The sequence below is a fragment of the Heterocephalus glaber genome, unplaced genomic scaffold (assembly GCF_053883595.1).
Source record: "Heterocephalus glaber isolate CG9 unplaced genomic scaffold, H.glaber_assembly_v1.0 deba00000676, whole genome shotgun sequence".
Taxonomy (NCBI): Eukaryota; Metazoa; Chordata; class Mammalia; order Rodentia; family Bathyergidae; genus Heterocephalus; species Heterocephalus glaber.
Genome location: NW_028258156.1, coordinates 18,253,199 through 18,275,547, shown reverse-complemented (window position 1 = coordinate 18,275,547; position 22,349 = coordinate 18,253,199). Strand labels below are relative to the sequence as shown.

General features: G+C 34.5%; 2 protein-coding genes across 3 annotated transcripts in view; one reads left to right on the top strand and one right to left on the bottom strand.

The window, feature by feature from the left end:
- Lrrn3 (leucine rich repeat neuronal 3) overlaps window positions 1–19,288 on the top strand; it is a 36,546-nt gene extending 17,258 nt beyond the window's left edge. The window contains exon 2 of the mRNA XM_004839631.4: window positions 16,326–19,288. Within this exon, the coding sequence (XP_004839688.2) occupies window positions 16,683–18,809 (2,127 nt within the window). The 5' untranslated portion in view covers window positions 16,326–16,682 and the 3' untranslated portion in view covers window positions 18,810–19,288. The remainder of the gene's footprint in view (window positions 1–16,325) is intronic.
- Immp2l (inner mitochondrial membrane peptidase subunit 2) overlaps window positions 1–22,349 on the bottom strand; it is a 903,239-nt gene that overhangs the window by 440,684 nt on the left and 440,206 nt on the right. The gene's annotated exons all lie outside the window — the stretch shown is intronic.

Here is a 22,349-nt window from a genome sequence, read left to right as displayed (position 1 = left end):
TCAGTGCACAGTGGAGCAAGCAAATTAACACCTTGGTGCTAAGTGAACTGGGAGGAGTGCTTATCTCAATCTACTCAGCTGTGACTGGGCACCCTCACTCTACTCCCACAAAAGACAAAGTACTTGGAACATTTAAGGCTCTGAGTATGGAAGAAATAAAAACTCAAGTTACTGTTCTCATTCAATGGCAGGTTTGACAACTATTTAAAATTTCCTGATACCGGTCTGATGTGAGAATGTAAATGTGAAGTCTCTTTTCTCCGGAAGCTCACTAATTTTGAGAAAGTTCTCTGAGAAAAACAGTTCACTTAAAAACAAAAAGAAAGTTAGTTGTGTCTTTTACTTTCACCACCACAACCATATGGAACTTTCTTGGGAACTTCCCACAACCCTAGGCTTGAGTGAAAAGCTCATTCTGTTGAGGCATGAATTTAAAGAGGGCAGAGATTGGCGAAATATGTTTTCTAAAAGATAATGGAGATTTATAATTTAAATAGTAATAACAGAAAATAATGTCCATGTGTGAAAATTCTATGCTTCCACAGTGTGGATAAAAACTTCCCTTACAGCTCTGGGAGGGGGGAAAAAAAGTACCTGACTGTATACTGTATTAGTGTTTTGCTGCACTGTTTAATCATAACAAAGAAAGAGAATCAGCCCACAAATAGATTTTTTCCCACTTTTCCTTGGGCAACAATAGAGAACAATCAATTTAAAAATAATTGGAGAAATCTGTGTTTTGTTCAGAAGAGTAAAGGAAAACATTCATTCAGCAGTACCACATGGAATCATTTGGTTAATAGCATTTCTAATATGTTATGCATTTATTCAATCTACTTCTTTCTATATTAAAATGCAAAAACAATTACTCTGGATGTAAATCCTAGAAAACAATCAAAGTTTCTATTAAATCAGAGAAGAGACAGTTAAGCTGCAATGTGATGTGCAGATGCTCATGAATAGACAGTACTTAGAACTTCTCTCACTAGAGTGTAATAAAGGAGGGTGGTAGAGATTCAGAAATTCCCTTCTTTTCTCCCTCCCTCCTTCTCTCCTTCCTTTTCTTCTTCCTTCTGTCCTTCCTCTCTTTTTAAACACGCTATAAAGAAGAGTTTTATTTAAAGAAAGATAATTTAAATTATGCAGGTGCATATAGCCTTTGGTTACAATACCAGCCATGCAGCAGGTAGAAACTTCCCTTTAACATTCTGTTATAAATAGTTTACATTCAATTAATCAATCACAGGGGACTATGAGCATTTTCAACCTCCTAGTTCCTTCATCTCTTAAAAAAGTTTGAGTAGTTCTTTTTATACTTAAAGCCATTTCTGTTCATTAAAAACATAAAATAAGCATGTTCAAGGAAAGGCACTGGAACACAAAGCTAAGAATGAAAAGATTCTGTGCATGTATAACAAGCATTTTGTATTTTACTGTCTGAATGGAATTTCTAAACTCCACAGCTTTAATTGGGGCGCTACTGAAGTAATAATCTCAAATATGAGATTCAATAAATCTGTTTCATGCTCTGATTAAATGTCAAGGCCACAGATTTGCTATTTCAGATCTAGTGAGCAATAATTTTGCCAGATAATAATGAACTCCTAAAGATTTATTTGCAACATTTAGCTGTCCATTTTCAAACTCTTGAATCACAGTACAATACTTTCAACTCTGTCGATACTATTAAAGAATCTAGTATACAAAGCTTCAATATTTAAGTGAATTTTACCATTTCCTATGTGCTACATGATCATTGGGTTCTGCAGAATCTAGCACCAACAATGTTTGTTCAGTCTTGACTCACAGCAGATGTCTGGGTTTGCATCAACTTTTTTTTTTCCTTTAACTGAATGTATATCAATTTCATTACGAAGGTGTTTTTCTGCTCTAACATTCAGTGTTTTCTGTAAGTATCAATCTCTAGCACAGATTCTTTACTCCAGCCATACTACACTAAAGGCACAAAACTCAACGACTGTTGGTAAAATGATTATTTTCCATCTGATCACTATCCACTAACAATAAAAAAGGTTTGGCCTCCAGCCATACCAAACTAGTTTGTTAGGGGCCTTTTCTCAGCATTTACACTCAATTATCTTCATGTTTATTATGACTTTTTTCATTGTTGTTACATAATTTTCTGTTATTTTTTTAAAGCTTTTGGCACCTCCAGACATTAAGAAAATATGATAAGATTATTTCCCTGGTTTCCTGTGTTGTCCAAGTAGAAATGCCACAAACTTTGAGAAAACAGTTTGCATACCTTACACACTCACCTCAGTATGCTAGTACTATGAGTATAACTTAGAAAACTCAATTGAAACTATGTCTTCAGTAAAAAAGATATACACACAACACATAATATCTCCATTAGTTCCCTCACAACCGATTTATTTAAGATATTATAATGGTAATGATTGGATTAGAAGTACTTTTATCATTCTTTTTCAACAATCTGAATTTAATAATAGCTTTTTAAACATGCTAGAGTTTTCAGTGGGTTTCTTACAATTTTGTACTCGCCTGAATTTAAAACACATACACACATGCATGCCACAAGAACCCACTCATACAAACTGAATGAGTGAAATCAGCAAGCCACAAATTAATATCTTGTATAGCAAACTTAAAAAAATATATTATAAGAACTTTCAATAAAAAACAACTGATTTCCATTCACTCATTTATTTAGTAGATATTTATTGACGTACAGTGCCAGGCACTATTCTAGTTAGGCTTTGGAGTTACAGCTGTGAACAAAATAGAAAACTAAGCAAGCTGACATTCTAGTGGAGGGGATGGGAAGTAGGCAATAAACAAAAACAAATTATTTCTGGAAGTCTAGGATGTGATATAAGGATAACAAAATGTTGAGAATGACTTGGCATTACCTTCACAAGGAGGTCCATAAATAAGGTATCACCAAATTGAAGATTTAAAAGACAAAATTTTAAAAATCTATGATGTCTAAAACAATTTCAGTACAATTTCACGTCTATTGTCATCTGTAAGATAATGTTAACTTTTCTTCCTTAAGTTTTTAAAAGAAGTATCATCTAATTTCATTCTGCACAGAAAAATATTGTTTATGCTTATAAAAAAGGGCTAAATATGAAGGTCTCTTAGTAGCAACTAAACTAACAATTCTCTAGTTATCTAATAACAACGAAGGGTGTCAGTCAGCACTTGGGTATCTATAACACAAAGCTTTAGGCAGCACAGAAAAAGAAAATTGATTGATGGTGAAATCAGAGATCTGGAAGAAAGCTCACCTACTATCCCCAGACCTTTCAACTTTGACCAACTCATTAACTCTCTCCAGGCCCATCTTTATCATCTATAAAGTGGGCATTATTGCACAGACTGTCAGAATTACTATGGGAACCAAATAAGACCAGATATGAAAACTGAACCGAATTTTTATCATGTAGCACATTACTGTGGCTACTATAGTTGTTTGTCGTATTTGTTGCCGGTGTTACTGGAAATGACAGGGACCTTAAAGAATCTTTTGGATCATAACTACCCTAAAATATGCAAGGCTTTTTAGCATCAAAGACCTTGTCCATGTCCATGTTGGAACGAAGTCTACATGAGAGAAAATGATATTTTTTTCTAATCTATGTTTCTCCATGCAGTCGATGGGAATGAGTCATTAAAGAAAACCTCAAAACCAGAACTGTTCATTCCATACTTTTTATTACCCTGACAGCTTAATTATTCCTCTCATATATTTAGGGTAGCTTTATTCACTGAAACAATACCGTGGCTTCCAAGAAAACCAAGGTATGACCACAGTGATAGATTACATTCTACTCACCAGTGTCATAAATTATAATGAACAAAAATCAGGGAAGAAGTTTTATACTCTTTTCAATTTGGATACTGAACTCCAAATCCACATTGGATTAAGCAAAATTTTACTGTGCAGCTATTTTGAATAAAATCTATGTAACATAAATATAAATATGAAAATCTAAGCACAATCAACCAACAACTTCTTTAAGTTCCAAAGAAAGTTTCTCCATAATATGAAATTAATATTGAATAATTCTTAACTGAGTAATGTGAAATATTCCTGTAACAGACTTTAACAGTAAGTAAAATAACATAAATTCATACAATAATTTTGTTTGGGCACAACAGAATAGCAAAGTGAAAGTCTCAAATCAAATTGAAAGGATTCCAGATTGTGAATCATGCAACTATGAAGGGAAAACTTCTTCTCATAACTCAGATATAATAATCAGATATTGTTCACTTTATTTATAAAAGTGTATTGAATACTACCCTCTGAAGCTGTTACATAGTGCTCTTTTTAGCATAAACTGATGGGCGGAAATATAATCCTAAATTACCCACAGAGTTTACTAAGAAATTTTTCCCGGGGGCCAGGGATTTAGGTCAGTTGTTCCGCCTCCTGCCTTGCAAGCATAAGGAATCGAGTTCAATCCCCGGTACCAAAAAAAGAAAAGAAAAGAAATTCTTCCCAACAGGTGATTTGTCCCTAGTTTTCATCTAATCGATGGATGAGATGAGTAACAGGCTTCTAAATAAAGTGGGTGCAAATTTACAAGCTTGTTTGAAAGAAGTCTTTTTCTCTTTTAAATGCAGAATTCTCAATGAATGGTTCATCCTTGTGCAATCTTGAAAAAATGTGTAAGTGGGCATATTGCCCTCACTCCTCATGAGGTAGCTGCTGTGAAAGAAGTGATGCTATCATAGGTCTGTATTACCTATTAACACAAAATTAAAATTTGGAAAGCATCACAAACTATATTACTTTCCATTTCAAAGAAATTACAATTCAGTTTTATTTTATTTCTCTCTTAATTTTGGGTGTTTCTAACACTTATAAGGCAATGTATATTTATTTTTTATCCCAGTGTTTTGGGAATCTTATATTCCCCAAATGTGGAGAACCTAGATGTAGGTCCTTATATGGGATAATGGTCAAATATCACTGCGAACTTACTGCAGTAGAATTCACCATAGCCCTTTATTAGCAGGAACAATGTTGAACATGTCACCTTGTATCAGTGATGATCTTTAATTTAAGAGAATTGTAGTCAACCAAATCTCACTAGGTTGTCTACATAACACAATCCTGAATCATTAACGCCAAGTAAATTATGGCTATTGTTAGGCTACTGTACAATTAAGTAGATATAAATTAGGTTACAGGAAAAAGCAAATTCAAAGCTTTTAACCTGCATATAGTGCCTTTGATTTCTAAAAGAAATAAATAATAAAATTTGACTGACCCAGTGTGCATCAGAAATGAACTCAGTCTACTCTTAAAAACTTCTTCAAGGGTTGAGGATGTAGCTTAGTGGTATAGCATTTGCCTAGGATATAGGAAGCCCTGAATTTGATCCCCAGCATCACCCCAACCCCACAAAAAAAGACTTCTTCAAAGTGTCCCCAGGCCATCACACATGAACCGTTAATCAACACAATTGCTAGGGGGAAAGCCCACAGCTTCTACAGTAATGAATTTCTACTCACTACATGCACACAGACATGAAAAGTGCCTCCATGCCTTGTTTTAAAGATTTACTTTCAAAACACAAAGCTGTAATTCAGGAAGCTTTTTTTCAAGCTTCCAATGGAGGTTTTGTTGCTCTATTTTAAATTTTTTCTTGTAGTCTCTGGACACAGATACAGCAATGCTGTTTTAAGCAGATTTTCCAGAGTGTAAAGGGGAAACCAAAGAGCATGAGGAAATATGGTACAATTTTAAAAATGAAAATAGAAAAACAATGCTGTGGTCATCATAAGGAACTAAAAGTACAGACCCCCAAGGACATGGTCACATCCCTTAGGTGCAATAGCAGAAAAGCATCATCCATCACTGAACTCACGGCAGTCAGGGACTGACCCATGGCACCCTTGAAAATGTGGTACTATAATTTTATTCACTCATTTCTTGCATCTAAAGAAGTCCTTTGACCATAGGTGGTCATTTTATTTTACTTCCTTTCAAAATATTTGGTTTTCCCGCTTCTCAGTAAAAACACTGATAATATATGTGAATAGCAATGAGAAGCAATATTTCTGTTTTATGTGGTACAGAAACTGGACTACCCAGAGGCCATCTCCTCTGCGTTCCTGTCAGAGGAAAGTTCTTCCTTGAAATATGATTTCACAGTCTAAGTGGATGTTGTAACTAAACTACATTTCATTCTCTATCTGTAGTTAGTATCACTGGGCTCTGGGCCAGAGCTTTCCTTTCCTTCTCTGCGAACCAATGACTTTCGCACTGCCAAACTGAGCTAAGAGTAGACTACAAATGTGAGGAAAACCTTTTTGGTGTCATTCTTTCATGACATATGTCTCTGCTTCCAAAACCAGCTCTCCTGAGAATGGTATGAAAGCCTTTCCTTATGATCATGAAGACAGAACAGACCACTTTTGATTTCTGTATTTATGTCCTTCTATATATGTATTTATCATGTCCTCCTACATATAAGACCAGGGGAGAACAGTGCTTGCAATTTCAGGAAGCAAAGGCAACTTCAGTATGCCTACCCACAGTCACCTCAATCTGCATTGTTTCTTTCCTTTTTTTTTTTTTTAAGGTAACAGAGAAATGGCCAGTCTTCATGTGACTCAAAGGACAGAGACTTCAAAGACAGCATACTTGACTGTTTTCCAATGCAGGAGAAAATGATTTAAAAATTGCTTGAGTTATCTAGATAATTACCCCAAATGCTTTCATCTGAAATGTAGGATAATTGTCTACATGAGGCATGCATTTCCAAATCAGCATACTGAGATGCACAATATAAGCCTTTTTCCTAATCAAGCAGGGGAGTGTGCCAGAGAAACTATTTTCAAATCAAGCTGGAAATTCTTTTCAGATAAAATGATGTCCACCTTTACAAATTATCTCACTGCACTAATTCCCAAATAAACTGGAACTAGATGGATGATAAGGATGAGGTTTTAGTAAGCAAAAACGTCAAAGAAATAATAAAAGAATATTCAGGAAGACTTTCTCTCTTAATCATTGTGAAAGCTCTAAAACATAAACGGATACAGGTGTGGTAGCACACATTTGTAATCCAATCACTTAGGAGGGTGAGGCGGCCTGGGTTATACAGTGAGACCCTATGTCCAAAAAAAAAAAAAGAAAGAAAGAAAAGGGGGGGGCCCGGGGTGGGGGGAGAGAGATTGCTACCTAAATCAATGATCTAGAATATCTATGCATAATAAAAATTGGAAAAAAGTGGGAAATTTTAGTGTATTAAGTTCACTTATGAACTGTAGTTCATAAATTTATTAAATCACATCAGAATTTTCTGAGCAGAACCTAAGTATCATAATATACATATGCACATGAGCACATGTATGTGCATACACAAATTTGGCCAAGAGAACAATTATTTCCCTTATAAATGTATATGCATGTTCCTGACATACAAGTAAAAATAATCTCTGAATTTTTCCATGAAGTTGTACAAGTCTTAAGAACTTTTTATACACTACTTCTGCTCCTAGCACTCTATCTCTCTGCCATACTTCTACACATATGAAAAACTGTAAATAAGCATAATGAAAACCTAAAAATATCCTGAAATCTGTGTAAATACAGTCAGTATCTACTCAAGTACATTATGACATCTGCACAAAAAATATACTGGAATAAGTTTGACAGTATTTAAGATTGCTACAAAAATATGTAACTACATATTTACATATGTAGGATCTTAAGGACAACATTCATTGTAAAAATGAAGTGACTAATGGCCACGAGGTCTCCTCCTAATTCTTGAATTTGCTTATTTTCATAATACTCTGTGGGCAAAGTGTTGGGAGTTTAACACAGGGTCGTCACCTACATAGAGTCTATAGTTCAATTAAAACCAGAAGCATGTTTTCTATCACTCTGTATCTTAATTTGTAAAACAAGATGACTGTAAGTCAATCTTAGATGAGTCAATGTTAAGCATAATGCCTAAATGAGTGCTTTTCCCCAGAGAGGACTATACTTGGGATTGTCCAAGTGCTAAATAACAAGGGAACCATAAAAGGGAAGTTAAATAAGCAAATGAGGCAATCAAATTCCACTGGCTCCAAAACAATATTAAACAATGTAGTGTTCTGCCATATAGTAAATTAGAGATTCCCAATACATGGTATGATGCTCATAAAAGAAATACAAGCATACAGAGACAAGTTATGGCTTAGAAATGCCATTTGTTTTGCTAATCATGTACAAAAATCAACTTCACATATAATGCTATTAATGAAATGCTCAGCTGTGCAAAAACTACAATTAAAAATAAATATAAATCCAAATTCTTTTCATAATGAAAAATGACATTATTTTGACAAGCTGATAATTTATGAGTATACTGAAATCATGAATAGGAAACACTCCTGGGATTTGGATTTCATTGTCAAGTCTGCCCTTACAAGCAGACTTCCTAATAATGACAACTCCCTAAGAAATCTCTTGGATTTCATACGGCACTAACAATCAATTTGAAAACAACTGTGAAAATCTCAACCCCAGGTGACTTCTAAACTTGGTCCAAGTAAAAGTTTTCTATCTGAGGAAACCTGCACAACAACAACAAAGGCGTATACAACCATGTATTGGGAATCTCTAATTTACTATATGGCAGAACACTACATTGTTTAATATTGTTTTGGAGCCAGTGGAATTTGATTGCCTCATTTGCTTATTTAACTTTCCCAGTTGAAGGGAAACACTTGTGTGAAAAGGTAATATGCTGAGTGGTGCTGTTTTAACAACTATTTGAGAGGAGTAAAGTTCAGCTTTGGAGGCAAAATAAAAGGATTTGAATCAATGCCTGTAGTATTTAGATCAAGGCACCAAATCCAGGCAATTAATCCCCCTTGGGGCTGGTTTACTGTACTTTGATGACTAAAGTAACTCTCCCACTTGATTTTCTACAGTGTAGACATAAACATAAAACAAAATAGGAATAACAGCAGATAATTAATTGATAGCTTTAAAAGCCCCATAATGACTAAAAACCACTAACCCTAATTTGTTAAAAATAGGACTAGAGTACTGAATATAAACTTTTGATCAACTAAAGAATAGCAAGGTTAAAATCAGATAAATGACTTTACACATAGCTAATTGTTAGAATGTGAAAAAATATTTCACATTCACATAATATGTAAATTTAGAATGTAAGAGAATCTTAAAGATCTTGTAACACAATTTCTAAATTTTAAAGATCAAAGACTGGTGGTAAACACTGTAATCCTAGCACTCTGGAAGTTGAGGCAGGGGGATCACCAGGAGTTCAAGGCCAGCCTGGGCTAACCAGTGAGTTCAAGGCCTGCCTGAACTACGTAGCAAGATTGTGCCTCAAAAAAGCACAAAAATACATAAATAAATAGATTTTAACGATCAATAATTTGATGCACAGGAAAGTGAAATGTCCTTTCCCGAACTACAAAACCGCCTAGAAAATCTGGCCAGTTTCTTTACCTAAAGCAAATGTTCCTTACATGTATTATTTCTTGTTAACCAGTAAATATTATAGGGATAGCTTTCATCAAGCCATTCTAAAAAGCCACTTCTTGAAAGCCAGCACACAAATTCAAATAATTAGGTTAGAAAAAACTATGTCCTGTGAAAAAAAGAACTATCTTTTATATGATGTATTTAGTATAACTCAATAACTTTGGAATATGGAAGCTTCAATTAGAATTGAAGAAAGATTGAATCTTACAACAAGGGAATATCAAGTCAGATAATGGGAGAACAGAATTTAAGTTCTTTGTACAAATGAACTTAGCTAGTAATTTGCAATAGAAGAAAAGGGAAAACCGGGTTTTAATGTAGTCATGGCAACTTTCCATTGCCACCAATTTTTAAACTTGAGTATCGAAATGTTTCTCTTCTTTATTGTGTAGACTTTACAAAAGACATAATGAGGTACAAGGAGGAAGGCATACTTTGTTCTTAAGCTTTGCTATTGTGAAAATTCACCTAAGAAATGGTAGATTTTTAAATCCTCTTACCCACCTGTTTCCCCATTCTATTCCAGTGAACTTTTTTTTTAAAAGTATCACAAAAGACCCAAGAACATTCACTTTGCTCCAGTTGGACAGACAGAGCTAAGCGTTCCCTCCTTTCAGTGTTCAAAGACCACTACACACACCTTTATCATAAATCACATTTACTGTGCAGAATTCTCCTCAGCTATTTACTCCTTCGATAACTGAGAACTTAGTGAGCAAATATTTCATCTTATTTATGGCTGACTTTCCAGTGTCCATAAGAGCGCTTGCCAAAAAGTAGGTGCTCAATGTTTCATAAATAATGAAAAACAGATGAAGAAGCTAAAAAATGAAGATCTCTTTACTATGCAAAAAGTAGCTTTTTCATAAACGGTTCCATGTATAATTACAGTTAGAAAGAATTTTGTTTTTAGATATTGAAACCTAAAAATTACTCTAAAAAGAAACCTCAGGTTATGACGAATGTCCACAGGTATAAAAATATAAGATATGAGAACTTTTAAAATTGCTTTCTTTTAATGGACTAAATCTGGAGGCTTCATGCTGTGAGTGTCCCATATAAAACGTTTTAGGCCTGTGGTGCTTCCTGAGGCAAAATCTGCATGGTAGAGCCAATGAGAGAATTACAAATACTGTGAGAAAAATTCAGACAGCATAAAAGGACATATGTATTAGGAAAATTCCACATTTTCCAGTGCTTTCCAAATTTAAAAAATGACCTTCTGAATCAACCCACAGAAAAGGCTTATATAGGCCGAAGTACATTCAATCAATACAATTTTCTAACTTTTCAACTTTTAAAAATCTTATAACCTGAAGATATTAGAAGTCAAAGAAGAATGACTGGTGCAGGCATCCCTGAGCAAGTATTTACTGGAAGACCAGAAGGATAAATAAATGAAAGGGAGGACAAATGACAAGAGCTAATAAAGTCCAACTCTGCATGAGACATTCACTCAATGTTGCAAAAGTATTATCTTTTAAACAGTAAAAAAGCAAATATATGTATTTTGGTTAAAATTACAGAAGGTTCTCATGTTTTAAGAATAACAGATGATAAGGGGCCGGGGATTTAGCTCAGTGGTGCCGCCGCAGCTGCCTGCCTCGCAAGTGCAAGGTCCTGAGTTCAATCCCAGGTACCAAAAATAAAAAAAGAATAACAGAAGAGAAAAACAACCTTCTGAAATAGTTTTATATGAAAATAACTGAAAAGAACAGTACTTAACTATGAGTTAGTTATTAACACCTAAGAGTGATCACATGGATATTCACTCTTACAAAATGGAATCATTTAATACAAACCCATCTGTTCTTAATAACATTTGCTGCCTGTGGCTTAATTATCATATTTTAATGGACAAAATAAGACATTTCATCTATACACAATCTACTTTATATTCATTCTCTCATCAATAAATACTATGATAGCAAGTCCCTGGGCTCAATATGCCAGGCTCCAAGCATCTTCCTAGCAGATGTAAACCTTTAAGCCTTTAAAACCCAACTTGAAATATTGATTTTCTTTTGAAGTATGATTTTTCACTTATTTTAGAAGAAAACAACCACTGATAATTGATGGAGTGTGGGAATTATGTAAGTATGTCAATAATTACCTAATTCAAATTTTTGTGAGCTTGAAAATGCTTTTCAAAGAGATATCTTTTATTTAATGTGTTCAAAAAGGAGAAATAGAAAGATGAGAGAAAGGGAGGAGGAAATGAGAATGTTTGGGGAATTTAAATTTTGAAAGAATAAAAACAGATCATGCTGGTTATTTTATTTTTAATGACATAATTAGTTTTTTTAAAAAATTACACAGGTATATGTAAAAAAGAAATAGAAATCCTTCTTTTAAAATCAGTACAATCAATATTAATTGTTATCTCACTCAAATCCCAAGTGGCCAAAAGCAGAAATCATTGTCTTGGTGCTGAAGCCAAAAGGTGGCTGTAAAGACCATCTACATTGTTAAATCAGCGTGTTTAAAGTCAATCATTTTGTGTTTTGTCAGTGGACATGGTGCAGTATAACTGACATTTCCACCTTTACCATCACATGAATAAGGGGGAATTGATGTAAAATCTGAAGGTGTATTTTTTTTCTTGATATTTGACTGTGTTGTCTATTGGCAGGTACTTAACTTTTTAAGTTATTTTAATTACTAGTTTGCATGTTATCATTCAACAGAAATGACAGAAAGACACATTTGACAGTTATCAATTAGCAACTCTTTGTTTAATGCCATACTCTACAGGTTCTGAGGTAGATACAAAGGAACCAATTAAATTTATTAATATATTCAAGGTGAGCTGAACACCATCCTTAATAACAATAACCTTAATATACAGCAGAAATAAAAATCTAATAATCAAATATCTACTAAAGGAATAATCTAACAATCTAAAGCCTGTTAATAATCCAATAATCTAATGGATATTAATACTGAATAATCTAATGCAAATGAGGGAATAAAGAAATATCAACAAATAATTCAGAGACAGGTAGAGGTAACCAAAAAAATCAGGAAAAGCTTCTGGGAAGGGGTTTGGTGCCAAAGATCACAGCAAGGACCAAAAGACTCAAGAGCCGCAGTTTCCATGGACGTACTGCTCACTACAGAAGACATGCAGGCTATCATTTCTAATGGCTAGGATAATTCAGAGCTCTAACTTGGCTTCTCAGCCTCAGACCTCCCATTTGTAGGTGAACTGCACATTCATACTTTACCTTTCTAAGTGTAATTTTCTAAATGAAACAAAAAGCACTGGATTGTAAATTCAGAACTTTGTATTCTCTTCTCTCAGTAATGTTTTTCATTCTAATAAACTGGCATTTTGGTTTTGTACATTAGTCCCTTGTTAGTTCAACTTGTGTGAATCACACCCTAGTCATTATTAGTTGATGATAAAGGTAATTTTATAAACTTGAAACTGTGAGGATCTGGGTAATATGAATTATTTCTGAGAAATAAAATCATTGTACTAACTAATGGTTAAAATGACCTCATCTCATTTCTATATATGCATGCGATACAGCTTTCTAGGAACAGGTGAGGGCCTAAGGAGAAAGCCTGGGTTCCAATCTCACTCCATCATTTGTTAGCTGTGTGATCTGTCAGAGGAGACCTCAGGTAGATTAAATTACAGTAATGGAAGGTCTCAACACGCTTACATTGAAAAGGGGTGGGAGCATGAAGGTGTATCTTACTAACCCTTCTCACAAGCTCATTGTTAACATAAACAATGAATAAGAAAGGGCTTTGAAAACTATAAAGCCCTGAGAAGTAAAAACTATTATTAAGGCCTTATTATCTTACAAGAAACCCATGCCAAACCGTCTATTAGTGACAGCACCATGATACTTTCCACAGACAGAAGAAAGTCAATATTGTAATAAAGGTTAAACTTCTATATTCTCTATTGTGCTTCCCATGCTGACAATTTCTTTCTACAGACCAGACCTAAACAAAATTTGAATTTGTTCAGTTCTAAGAAATCTTGTTTTCAAAAGCTTCCAGGATAAATCTAGCTTAAAATATGGTTGTTTCCAGTATACAGCTACATAAATGATGAAATGAGGTCAGAAAAGGGTTTCTAATTAAGCATAATTATAAACTTTAAAAGATATCCAAAGCATAATATCAAAATAAAAGACAACATTATTAGGTTATCACTGCCCCAAGAAAATGCTTCATCTTTAATATTTCCCATCTTCTGGTTAACATAAAGGAGGAGATAGGCTCTTCTCTGTTCAGCTGGAAAAATGGATCCAGCTCATTGATTGGCAAAGGTCATAGTTTTTCATTCTCAGCTAAGTGGTTTATGGGAACATACAGAAGCATATTTTGTACTTTTCACCTAGGCTATTTCTGCTTTAGACAGAAAGAGGAAATAGGTTTCTATATTCATTTTATCCAGTTGCCTGTCCCATATGCCTCCCTATGTGCTCTTATATGGAAGGTGTCCAACTGCTTACTTGTGTTTTTCCCCCCAGACCAAAAGCTTACTAAAGGAAGTGACCATATCTAAGTCATCTTTCTTTCCTCTAGCTATTAACTTCATAAGTGGCACTCAGAAGATGCTCAATCAATGTTGACTGAATAAATTAAAGGATAAGCTACAATTACAATAGATAAGACTTTCTTTAGATCTTACACAAATACAGGTAACACACACGAGACTTATATGAGTTAAAGCACTTAAACTTATCAAAATTAGGAAATTGAACAAATGAATTACTTAAATTGTATGTAAAATGATGCGTATGTAAATTTATTAATTAATCAAATGCACTTAAGAGTTTGTTCAACACATTTCTTAAGCATGTGCCTTTTAAGATCTAAGCATCTTAGGGGCCGGGGATTTAGCTCAGTGGTTCTGCTGCCTGCCTCGCAAGCACAAGGTCCCAAGATCGATCCCTGGTACCAAAAAAAAAAAAAAAGATCTAAGCACCTTAAGCATTTCCTTCTAATTACCAACCCCAGGAGCTGAGGATACAAAGTCAGGCAAGTCCTTGCTCTCAAGAAATTTGGTGCCTGATGAAAGAGTCCAGGAAGCAATCTGACAGAGGTGTGTACTAGGGCCAGGAGGGGACGGGTAGGTCGCTCAGCAGGACTGGAGGGAGGGGTTATGTGGAAGGAAGGCTTCCAAGAGGAGAGATGTTTGAAGTGAGGTTTGAACAGTAAAAGTTCCTTTAAAACAAAGAAAGAGGCATACCAGGAAGAAAGAACAGGAGACAAGATGAATACCTTTACCAATAGAGAGGAGACTGCACACAGGAAAACATCAAAAGATGGGGTAAATGTGGAGAAAAACTAGGACCCCAGGTTGTGGAAGGCTTCATAGGCTGAGGAGGATGCATCAGGTATCTTCATAAAGAAAGCACTGCATTAGTTCTATCCTCAAAGGGCTTAGAATTTACTTAAAGTAGATTAGAAGACTACCTGAAACATTCATTAAAAAAACAAAAGAAACTGTAGTTCAGCAAATAGATATAATAATGAAGAAAGTGGCAAAAATACTTTTAATTCATGGTAACTTAGTAGTTATTTGAATATCCTGATTCAATTTTTAAAATCAGATTTCTGAAAATAAAAGAGGCAAATCAGGTATGACTTTAAATTGTAAACTTTAAATTTAAAATTTTGAGAAACAAGAATTTTCTTTTTACTTAAAAGAATAGTATTTCTGGGTCTCCATAGAGACCACATCTCCAAGGATATTTATGTCTATCACTGAAGCACCAACCTCATTTTATCTGCAGTCAACAATGGTGTTTTAAATGTCAATACTGGGCAGAGATGAAAAGGGAACAGTATTCACAGACTATTATTAGACCATTATTGCTGAGAAGCAACAAGCTGCAGGAGGAAAAACCTACCTGTGTCCCCACTTTCCTGCACAAAGTACAACTGGGCAAAGTACACACCTAAAAGTGGGTTGCTGTTTTAAAACACAGCACATATCAAAATGGCAGTTTGTTTTCAGATTAGTTTTCAGTGATAAAGGCTTTGGTCCATTTAAAAGACAGAATATCTAAGCATCTGATTTACTGGTGTAATAAAGTTGCTTCTTCACTGTAAGTGACTAATGGAACATAAATTATTCGCCAGGATAAATAAAACAGTCAAACATTAATCTGAATTTCAGTTAAGAATGATAATATACTGGTTCATCTACAGTATGTTAATAAGTTAATATCTTTCAAATACTGCAAAATTCAAGTGACTTTAAACAAAGGAGACTATGGACAGAAGTATGGATGAAAGTGGGAAATCCAGCTAATACTACTATTTGTAGTTCATTTAACAATCATTTTATAATTTTGCCCCTAAAAGTTATCTCCTAAGAACACAAGGAACTACACCCTAACTCATTTGATTGTAACAGAATAGTACCATTTATTTATACCCTTGGCATTTTGCCTTCTTAAGAGGAAGAAAAAAGCCATCATCCTTGAAAGGTTGTTTTCCCCTCTAATTATTAGAGAAAACAAAAAATACACTAAAATTTAAAATATTAAGCAAGTAAAAAGTTGCAATAACAGAAAATTCTGGACATATTTATTACATTTAATGAAACTTCAGTCTTCTAAAGATTAACTTTGTCAACCTGTCCAATGTCTGGGCCAAGAGCTCTCAAGAATGGTCACAACAAGCTCAATCATCAGAACATACTGAAGTAACTGTAGATTCTGTGAGAGTATAATTTACATAGGAAATAGAGATAGCACATGGGTATTAGTTATGGTTATTTCCTTTGCACTAATAATTTTTCTCTTCTTTCATTTGTTTTGTATTTTGTTTCACTTAGCATAATGCTGCTGTTCCTGCAATACTGAAGAAGCATGGGATCTGAATAGCACAATCCTAAATAAATGAATTGCTCAATCTCCTGTGATCATCTATACATACACCATCCTCAAAAAGGACATCAGTATTCTACCATTAAAGAAACAGTGACCTTCTATTATCCAATATGCATGACACTTTTGGCCAATGCAATTGTGGCGCTCACACTTATATCCACGAAGAAAAACTCCGCAGTTCTTTGGCATTCATCATTTGACAAATGCAAGTATTTTCTGTATCATTCAGCTCTTACTGAACTTACTAGCAGTGACTGTGGAATCCTTAAGGGCCTGTTAAATTTCTGAAGAAGAAAGCTAAGATGAAGGACATGCCACTCCAAATTCATGTGCTACTTGGCCTAGCTATCACTACACTAGTACAAGCTGTAGATAAAAAGGTGGACTGCCCACAATTATGTACATGTGAAATCAGGCCTTGGTTTACACCCAGATCCGTGTATATGGAAGCATCTACAGTGGATTGTAATGATTTAGGTCTTTTAAATTTCCCAGCCAGATTGCCTGCTGACACACAGATTCTGCTCCTACAGACTAACAATATTGCAAAAATTGAGTATTCCATAGACTTTCCAGTCAACCTTACTGGCCTGGATTTATCTCAAAACAATTTATCTTCTGTCACCAATATTAATGTAAAAAAGATGTCTCAGCTTCTTTCTGTGTACCTGGAGGAAAACAAGCTTACTGAACTACCTGAAAAATGTCTGTCTGGTCTGAGAAGCTTACAAGAACTCTATATTAATCACAACTTGCTGTCTACAATTTCACCTGGAGCCTTTATTGGCCTACACAATCTTCTTCGACTTCATCTCAATTCAAATAGACTACAGATGATCAACAGTAAGTGGTTTGATGCTCTTCCGAATCTAGAGATTCTGATGATTGGGGAAAATCCAATCATTCAAATTAAAGACATGAATTTTAAGCCTCTCATCAATCTTCGAAGTCTGGTTATAGCCGGTATAAACATCACAGAAATTCCAGATAATGCCTTGGTGGGACTTGAAAACTTAGAAAGCATCTCTTTTTATGACAACAGGCTTATTAAAGTGCCCCATGTTGCTCTTCAAAAAGTTGTAAACCTCAAATTTTTAGATCTAAATAAAAATCCTATAAATAGAATACAAAGGGGTGATTTCAGCAATATGCTGCACTTAAAAGAGTTGGGAATAAATAATATGCCCGAGCTGATTTCCATCGACAGTCTTGCTGTGGATAACTTGCCAGACTTAAGAAAAATAGAAGCTACTAACAACCCCAGATTGTCTTACATTCACCCTAATGCATTTTTCAGACTCCCCAAGCTTGAATCACTCATGCTGAATAGCAATGCCCTTAGCGCCCTCTACCACGGTACCATTGAGTCTCTGCCAAACCTCAAGGAAATCAGCATACACAGCAACCCCATCAGGTGTGACTGTGTCATACGTTGGATTAATATGAACAAAACCAACATTCGATTTATGGAGCCAGACTCATTATTTTGCGTGGACCCACCTGAGTTCCAAGGCCAGAATGTCCGGCAAGTGCATTTCAGAGACATGATGGAGATTTGCCTCCCTCTTATAGCTCCCGAGAGTTTTCCTTCTAATTTGGATGTAGAACCTGATAGCTATGTCTCCCTTCACTGTCGAGCCACTGCGGAGCCACAGCCTGAAATCTACTGGATAACGCCTTCTGGTCAGAAGCTCTTGCCTAATACTCTGACAGATAAATTCTATGTACATTCTGAAGGCACACTAGATATAAATGGTATCACCTCAAAAGAAGGGGGCTTATATACTTGCATAGCTACTAACCTAGTTGGAGCTGACTTGAAGTCTGTTATGATAAAAGTAGATGGTTCTTTTGCCCAGGATAACAATGGATCTTTGAATATTAAAATAAGAGATATTCGGGCCAATTCAGTTCTGGTGTCTTGGAAAGCAAGTTCTAAAATTCTCAAATCCAGTGTTAAATGGACTGCCTTTGTCAAGACAGAAAATTTTCATGCTGCCCAAAGTGCTCGAATACCAGCTGATGTCAAGGTGTATAATCTTACTCATCTGAACCCATCCACTGAGTATAAAATTTGTATTGACATTCCCACCATCTATCAGAAAATCAGAACACAATGTGTAAACATCACCACAAAAGCTTCGGACCCTGACCAAAAAGAATCTGAAAAGGGTAATGCCACAATATTTATGGCCTGCCTTGGAGGCCTTCTGGGGATTATTGGTGTGATATGTCTTTTCATCTGCCTCTCTCAAGAAATGAATTGTGATGGTGGACATAACTATATGAGGAATTACTTACACAAACCAACGCTTGCATTCAGTGAGCTTTATCCTCCTCTGATAAACCTCTGGGAAGCAGGCAAAGAAAAAAGAACATCCTTGGAAGTGAAAGCAACTGTTATAGGTGTGCCAACAAATATGTCCTAAAACAAACAAACCAACAAACCTAAAAAACTAAACCTACTGCAAAGAAAAACTCAATATCGAAGTTGTGCTAAAAAAAATAGGAAGGAAATATTACTTTCTATAAAGAAGGCTAAGCTTCACCAATGCTGCTCCTGACCAATGGAAATATGTACAAGTTCAGCATTTTAATTAACTGGCTTCAAAGGGTACTGTGGCAACCAAATAATTCCATTTTCTAGAACTTTCATGTAACTTTTATGTCTGGACTACAGTTAAAGTGGACAAAAACATTTCTGTATTTTTTTTAAGTATATAAGAGTAGTTGAACTGAGCAATACCTCCTCCTGTGTTGTATTACACATATTAGCCACGAGTTTTTGCAGTGACCAGATAAAATTAATTGACACGTGGTGTAATAAAAAGGACAAATTCTGTAGAGTAGACACAGTGAGTATGTGGACCTCTTTTATAAGGAAAAATACATTTTGGATTAAAATCAATTGCTTTTGTCTTGTTTTGTTTATAAATAAAGAATAATTTCTGGGAAATGTCATCTGATCAGATATTCAAATTACAAGTTTTCAAAGCGTTTTCAATAACAAAGTTTGAAATGTTAAGGGTAATACACTTGTATTGGGTTATGTGACTACATTTTAATAATGCAAAAATGGAACTTAGAAAGCATTTGATCAATATTTTAAAAATCATAGTATTGTATTTAATACTTTAATTATTGACTGAGACACATATCCCAGGAAATTATACATTCACTTAAAGATTTTCTTAACAAGCAGCCTTGGAGTGGATTTAATTATTAAGTTCAGATAATGTAAATCCAATACCTGAGAAATTGTAAGTCCTATTTTAATAATTAATAATGGCACATCTTCAGGTTGCTGCTTCTGCAGAGAATATTACCAAATTTCAGTAGGACTTTAAATCTAGGTGTAGTTTTCAAATCTTTTGGTGATTTTTAAACACTTACTGAGCCTCAATAAAATAAGAAAATAATAATCTGCTATGATGCAAACATAGCAAGGGAACAACACATTCCATTTCAAAACTATGATTTTAGAATTTCATCATAAAATATATCGATTAGTAGAAAAAGTTTGTCAAGTTGAAATTTATGAAACTCTACTTTTACTTTGTTCATCCTTGTATAAAAATTATATAATTGGGATCATTCCAGAGTTTGAGGGGACAGCAAGAGGACAGTTTAACTAAGTAAACACTTTTGAAACTAATTTAGAATAAAAGAAAACAATATAGTGCAGTCCTTCAAGACTATATTTAAGGTGCCTAAATAATACAGTTTAAAAATTCCAAATCACTGAAATAAAGTGCCAAGAACTTTACTAGTTGTTTAAAAATATTATATAGAAAATGAAAGAACTTCACTTGGGGAAAAAAAACCTATGATCATCGAGAATTTTATTCATTTTTACAAAAAAACCCCAGAGTGTTAAAAATAAATGTATTTTTGTACAAAGGAAAACATCCTGAAATATTAGAAAACTGTGATAATAAGCCATAATTTTTAAAGGCAAATTGCTTATCTCTACAAAACTACATGGCTTCTATGTTAATTGCTGTTGTGTCTGCTAATAAGTGCTTAACTTTTCTTACAATAGCTTGCTGCATATCATCAACATGTCACTGGCCTGTAAGCATTTCCACTGTAGTCATATCAACTTATTTTTTAATATCAGACATTTCTTTTGTGATGGCATTGACAGTTTCTAATTAAATTCTAGCTGTTTTTGACAATGTGGAAGGTAATTGTTATGAACTCTTTAAAATGAAAGGACAAACTGTGTTAATTTCAACACAACCAAAATGTGGAACTTGCTAATTAATGTTTTTCCCAAACACAAATTTTACAACCTGATGAATCACTATCACACAGAGACTGACATTAGAATTCATCAGCAAGACATGCTCATACATCATGAGGATTTCAGCACCATTGACAGAGCTTTTTGGAGCTCAGCTATTTGTCAAAAATATATGGGCTGAAATACAACCTATTAGGATGCAGGCATTGTTTAGGTCAGCAAGAACTTGAGCAGGTATCTCCTGTGTTTCTTTTAAACTTAAAAACCATCACAAACATATCATACAGCTGAGAATGCATTTCAAGCTACCTATTTCCTATGAAAATTGTTATGAAATAAGCTCTCTGGCTAGACATCTAGTAGTGAGCAATGGAGTGAAGTATTTTTGGTACAGTCAAATAAATACAGAACCTCAAAACAAACCAAGATCCTACTTATTTGCTTAAATTTTAATCTAAAATAGCCAGGAAGAGAAAAAGACATTTGATTGAATGATAATTAGTCTTTCATATTCCCTATGATACCTCTTAAACCTCAATTAAAATTAACTAAGCAATGATCACAGTACCCAAAACAAATAACTTACAGCGTTATCGCACATATGGATGCACCAGTTGTACCAGAGAAGTTTACCTATGACAAACAAAATTCTAAAGTTTATACCTCTACAAATGCCAATTAATCAGATTATCTTGTACAGAGAAAGGTAACTTTCACAAAAATGATTTTTCAAGAATTACATATTTCTAGTTTACTCTTCAAAATAAAATTCCCATTTTCTGAAAAGAAAGAAGTCCAACTGAATATAAAAATACAATCATGCATTGCATAAGTAAGTTTCAATCAACAACAGGTTGCATGTACAAAGCTATTCTCACAAGACTGCAATGCAGCTGAAAAATTCCTCTCACCTAGTGATGTCCTAGCTATCTTCACATCATAGCACAGCACATTATTTACATGGTGACCCTGATGTAAACAAACCTACTGTGTTGTCTGTTGTATAAAGCTATTGCACATACAATTATATTTAGAACATAATACTTGATAAAGGTAACAAATGACTATGTTAATGGTTCATATATGTACTATACTTTTATTATTTTGGAATACAGTCATACTTATAAATAGTTTATTGTAAAACAATATCCATGTTATGCTGGCAGTAGCCTCATATAGCTCACGTTTACCATGTCTCTCTCTTGTTTTGTTTTGTTTTTTATGGAACTGGGAATCAAACTCAGGACCTTGTGCTTGCCAGGCAGGTGCGGCACCACTGAGCTAAATCCCAGGCCCCTATCATGTCTCTTGATTGCATTAGATGCCACATCAAGAGGCCTCTACCACCCAGGTTTGCTTAAGTACATTATATGATGCTCACACAATGCTGAAATCAATTAATGATGCATTTCTCAGAATGAAACATTGTTGAGTTAGGCATGACTACATATAAAAACAGTGTGGAGCAAAATGTGTTACTTGTTAGTAAATCAAAGCAGCGACATACTGTCACTTTCCTAGGGGGGAAAGAGATTTTAGTTTTTATTCTATTTAGATAGGAAGTTTTTAGTCAAAACTGTCAATAGACAGACACAATGTAGAAATGAGTTTTCTTTTTTTGTATTTAAGAAATAAAAATTGTAAGGCTATTAGTCACTGGAAAAGCAGGCTTGAACAGAAAAAATTCCCTTTCCCTACCTAATTACATATTTTACTGAATTTC